Source organism: Sylvia atricapilla, chromosome Z (assembly GCF_009819655.1).
Source record: "Sylvia atricapilla isolate bSylAtr1 chromosome Z, bSylAtr1.pri, whole genome shotgun sequence".
Taxonomy (NCBI): Eukaryota; Metazoa; Chordata; class Aves; order Passeriformes; family Sylviidae; genus Sylvia; species Sylvia atricapilla.
The window spans coordinates 46,460,185-46,465,531 of record NC_089174.1 but is presented as its reverse complement, the minus strand read 5'-3'; the positions used below and the strand labels follow the sequence as shown (position 1 = coordinate 46,465,531).

Below are 5,347 nucleotides of genomic sequence, written 5' to 3'. Positions count from 1 at the left end.
TAGTCAAGTGTAACCACAAGAAAACGGGCTAACAGAGTAGTATAAAAAATGTGACCCTGTTGTCCATAGAGAGAGCCTGAAATTGCATCCTCCCAGTCCAAAAAAGTCTCAACATGATCTTCAAATGTGATTGTTTCATCCTATTTGTCTGCATAATAAAAGATCTAGTAGAAAGTAGAAAGATATTAAGGTATTTTATTTTCATAATATGTTATTAAGTTTCGTATAAGATTGCAATTTTAGTACTCGGTTTCTTCCCTTGCCTCCCCACTGCTAAGCTGGTTAATTTGGGATCTTTTTCTCCATGTTTTGGACATCTTACTAGCTACCTTTACAAGCAGTGTTTACAACCTTCTACTTGTAAGAAAAATGTCATAGTAAAATCTGATTCTTTGCTTAGAAAGCAAAAGCAGTACTATGATTTAGTCAATACTAAAAAAAGAAGTACAAGGAGGAGTGGCTTCACTTGCACTCTTTTAAATTGTCCATCATTATAAGCATTTCCATGAATTTAATAAAAGTACCAATATCCAGTATTCTGAACCTAAAGTAATAAATGAAGGGTGATCATATTACCCAGTTTTAAAAATCGCTTTACATAATGTAATCACTTACTTGCTCTAATTGAATTTCACTTTACATCATTTAATAAATGAATGCTGATCATTTGACATAATTGAGTAAGTAGTTCAGCTTATTCTCTGTACTTCTTAGGTCAAAAATTATTTGTGTCGTCTTCCAGGATGGTATTGGCATATTTTAGAGTTAGGTTTCCTTTCTTCTCAGCTTCTTTATTATCGTGTGTAATTCCACCTTGTAGGAAGAAGCCTAAGCTAGATATGCACAATAAATTTGTCAAGAAAATACATAGTGTAACTCTACAACATCCTGCTACTCCACATAGGGTCACTCTACAACAGACTACAAAAGCCAAAATTTCAATTAAAGTAATTTTAACTGATTTAACAATATCCATGTAAGATAGGAATTCAATTACCTTCTAGCAAAGCTCAGATTTTCTACTTCGTGCTTGTGAGACAGAACTTAATTTTGAACTGAAAAGACAAAAGATTTGATGAAGAACAACTCATAATTCAGAAGCTGAATTATGTTCTACTCAGAGTTAAATCAAGCCATCATTCACAAGAAAGGAAAAAAATACAGAGTTCTTGGGGGGAAAAATGACAGAAAGAAAGAAGGACAGAAAGACAGCTGGGAAAAAGCTGCAATAATGCTTTTTTACATTTTAGAAACAACTACCTTTCTGACTGTTGTCTTCTACAAAAGATATCACAGTATCACCACCAACTCATTCATAGGATTTATGGATCATTATATATACATATATAATATAAACTCTGTAAAAATAGCAAACACAGAATATATTTCCAGCTTTACTCTGGACATCAGTTTGTCCCCTTCAAATCCAATGCAACACAATTTTCAGAAATGTTAAATCTAAGTCATCTACTGCCTTCCTATACAGCTGCTAACTTTTCAGATTATGAAAAATAGCTGGTGATACTTTCAGAATGAAGAATACAAATACATAGAATGCAATAGCAGCCAAGGATTTATGTACCTTACAATACAGAAACAAAATGTACTTGCTTAGAAATAGCACCATTTTTATTTCAAAAGAAGTTATTCCTGTCCAGAAGTAAGCATTCAGAATCAAACTGCCAAGCATCAATGGGGTACTAAATCTATTGTTTTGTCTTCTACTTTACAATCAACCATTTATAGCTGGAATCTGTCTGCATCATGCATTCTCACATTTATTACCAGGTTCAAGATGTGCTCTTCTACAAGGAAGAATATGCAAGGAAAAAAAAAAAAAAAAACTACTAAAAGCCATTTCAGAAATTTAATATCTAGTTAATTAATTTCATATGTATCTTTCCATTTTCTTCATACAGGAAAAGTAGAGGGAGCCATGCATAACCTTAACTTTTAGCAGACAGGAGAATAGATGTGTATATCCACATAACTTACTCTCTTTAATCACCTTGAAATTATTACTTTCTGCTTAGTGATGAAAAGTATGGACATTCCCCTCTAAGAGACTCTGGCTCAGAAATTGTGAAGGAAGTTGTAAGACGTAAGATTTGAGAAGAATAATAACGCCCATGATAAACAAAAACAGTAAAAAGCTATTTTACCCACTCCATTCTTCAACTTTATTTTCTCCAACAAACCCCTCCTCCCTGGGCCTGTTGCTGTCATTTCATTTTCACTGCAACTTTTTGATGTCATAGCAATAATTTGCATTACAAAACATTTATGTGCCAGGGTACCACAAAGTCCCTATTGTGGTGCTTGACAGGACAAACTTCATTTATTGCCACACCCATCCCATGTCAAGAAAAATGAATTAAATGTTTCCTTCTGTTATGTTACTCAAAGTCATAATCGTTTCCTTTATTTACTTTTGAATATTCACTCCTTTTTAAGAACTTCTTATATAACTACTATAATGGAGTAGTTATTTTCCTTTATCTAAAGCAATACCTTAACTGTGTGAGGTAGTTTTGGACGGAGCTGTTTGGATTTTCTTGGGGTTTTTTGGTTGGTGCTTTTGTTTTGGGTTTGGTTTTTTGGTTGTTTGTTGGTTTTTTTTTAATTGGAGAAGCTTTGCATTATATTTCATGTTTGATCTTCACATGGCTAATAATTAGCATGCAAGAACTGACCTAATGCCCTCTGTTTTTTTTTCCCTTTTCTGCTCATGAAAACCAGTGCCTGGTGATTTAGGATCAGAAATTTGCAGTAAGTTACCTTCAGTTTGGTAGAAAACTTAGAGCAATAATGATTGAACTCTCTATTACTTCAAGTGCTAAGGGAGTTGCCAGCTGCAGCAGTTTTTGAGACCCACGCCTTTTCCTTGTTTCCAGTCCAGTCCAGTAATATGGTAGAGTTGTAGGCCCTAGATATCCCCTACACACACTTACCAAAAGATAAAGCTGCTAGAGTTCCCAGTTCCAGGTCAGCAGAGGCTTAAGACACTTTTCAAACAGACACATAAATACACGCACACACTGCACAGCCCAACACAGGTAGAGCAGAACCTTGGCCAGCGCCTCTCTGAACACCAATAGCACTGACATAAACAAGCATATGGGCACCCCACATGCCAACTTAGTCCCTCTCAGCACATGCAGGCTGGAGGGAGACTAGCAGAAAATAGGTAACAAGGATATTTAGTAAGGCAGGTATACCTTAAGAAAAAGCAGCATGTTGCTGGTATAATTCAAGCATACATGTGACCCCACGTTACTTTTCTGGCAAAAATAATTTTCTCAATCCTTACTCTGTCATGAAATAAATGAATGAACATGGACAGACTTTCTTGCTCTATTACTTGATCCTGTGCAACTCTCAAGACTGCTTTACCTCTTGCTTCATATCATCCTATTAGTTACTCTGTTGCTGCCAAACCTATTTAGATTATACATTCATGCCACTTTAAAAACTTATGGATTTTCACTGAAGAATATGTTACTTCTTAAACCAACATTTGAGCAAAAAAAAAAAAAATAAACATTCAACTTTACCTAAAGGGCTTCTTATAGAAAAACTAAAGCATCCAACACAAGCTTGGAAGTGAAAGAATCTGCACATTGATTGCTCTCCAGGATTTTATTACAGTTAAGATTCAGTCCAGAAGTTTAGATCATGACTGCACAACAAGTTGCCCTGGGACAAACAGGCCTTTTCTTACTGCTTCCCCTGCACTCACATACAGTAGTTTTGTGTCTCCACATGCTGAACACTGATCCCCAGAAGATTTTCAGATACAGAATGCTTATTGGGAAAAAAAAAAGGAATCTATGGGAGAACTGATCTAATACCATAACATTAAAGAAAAACATCCAACAGTGATCAACTAGTTTGATTTACATGCAATTTTTTTTAATTGTGTTCCAGTATAATAATAAAGTAGCAAAAAGCCAAGGAAACATGCAGCAGGTCCAGCAAATCAGCTAGTACCTATACTCCTCTTCGAAGGTATAAGAGTCCAGAATATGGAGTTCATGGAATGGCTGATGTCTCATGAGAATACCATTGCTGACACCAGCCAAGAGCTCCAAGATGATTAGCACAGTACAAAACCAAAAAACGTACAGCATGGCAAAACACAACTGGCCTTCCAGCTTCTTTAGACAGCCTTCCTCAGAAAGCTGCTCCACATGGCTTAAGTCTCCCCTGCAGTGAGAATGCTTCTCCTTACAGCAGCTTTCAGGGACACAAGCTAGGTCATGCCAAGAAGATGATGTCTTTAGCCAGTCTGTGTAGTTGTGGACCCCACAACATTGCAGCTTCCTCTGTATCACATCCACAGCACTGTTTCCAGAATCCTGGGAGCATGTCCACTTGTGCTGGTGAACAAGGTAACCCATAACACTTTCCAGCTGAGAAGCAGTCCTAACATAGTAGGAACGTGCCAGAGCTGCTGAAGACATTTCTAGGCAAAGAAGGAGCAGCAGCAAGAACATGAGAGTCCCTTGCTGATTGCGGGAACACTTAACAGAAATAGAGACAGCCAAAACTCCAGTAGGTAGCAATATAAGTGCAGTTGCAAGAGCCAACCAACCAGGGAGAGACAAGTAAGACTCCTGAAATAAATGTCTGTAGTTCTTGAGCATCAGGATCACCAACACTCCACCAAATGCCTGAGCTGCAGCAGTACCCCAAAAGATGAAGCCTAGGAACTTCAGCAAAGATCGAGCAGAGGACCTAAGGTAGGCATTATCACAGCACCACAAAGACAGCAGAACAACCACCACCCTAAGAATCTCCATTCTGCTCACTCCAGCTAACCCTAACCCTTCATCGTCAACATTTAAGAGGCTTCCACCCCACTTATCCAGGTGCAGCAGATGACATCTCCACCTAAAAACAATTTACAAGAGAGTAGCAACTCTGATGAGGCTCCTTAGGACAAAGACCATCAGTTTAATCACATGCTGCTGCTGCAGCTTGTTCAGTGCAGCCTGTAGAAACTAACAAGGTATGTGACCAGCTTGTTGTAGAGGATCCCGTAGGCTGCTGTCATTGGAGACATTTGGACTTTGGAAGGAGGACAGCTGCACAAAGGCTGCACCCCTTTCATGCAGAAGACCTACATGCAGAGAAATTAGTCAAAGTGGTAGCCAGCACGGCTTGCTCAGATTGCTTGGACTGCCCAGTTATCCAGCAGTAGCCAGGAGGGCAACAAATGTGCAAGTCAGAGCCATCAACAAATTAATGGTTTGAACAGAGCTATTCAATAAGGAACCTCCACAGGTGATGCTCATTAGACTCATTATCCTCCTCAACACCTGTATCATTCATTCAATGTTATAAG

The 5,347-nt window shown here is 38.0% G+C and overlaps 1 protein-coding gene across 1 annotated transcript; it reads right to left on the bottom strand.

Moving 5' to 3' along the window:
* Positions 1–3,268: 3,268 nt before the first annotated feature.
* On the bottom strand, positions 3,269–4,840 carry LOC136373669 (tetraspanin-3-like). The gene has a single exon (XM_066338607.1). The coding sequence runs from the start codon at positions 4,800–4,802 to the stop codon at positions 3,984–3,986; it is 819 nt and encodes a 272-aa protein (XP_066194704.1). The 5' UTR covers positions 4,803–4,840; the 3' UTR covers positions 3,269–3,983.
* Between the last annotated feature and the right edge of the window lie 507 nt (positions 4,841–5,347).

Coding starts and splice junctions, on each gene's coding strand:
- LOC136373669 (XM_066338607.1), bottom strand. CDS start 4,802: ATGGAGATTCTTAGGGTGGTGGTTGTTCTGCTGTCTTTGTGGTGCTGT.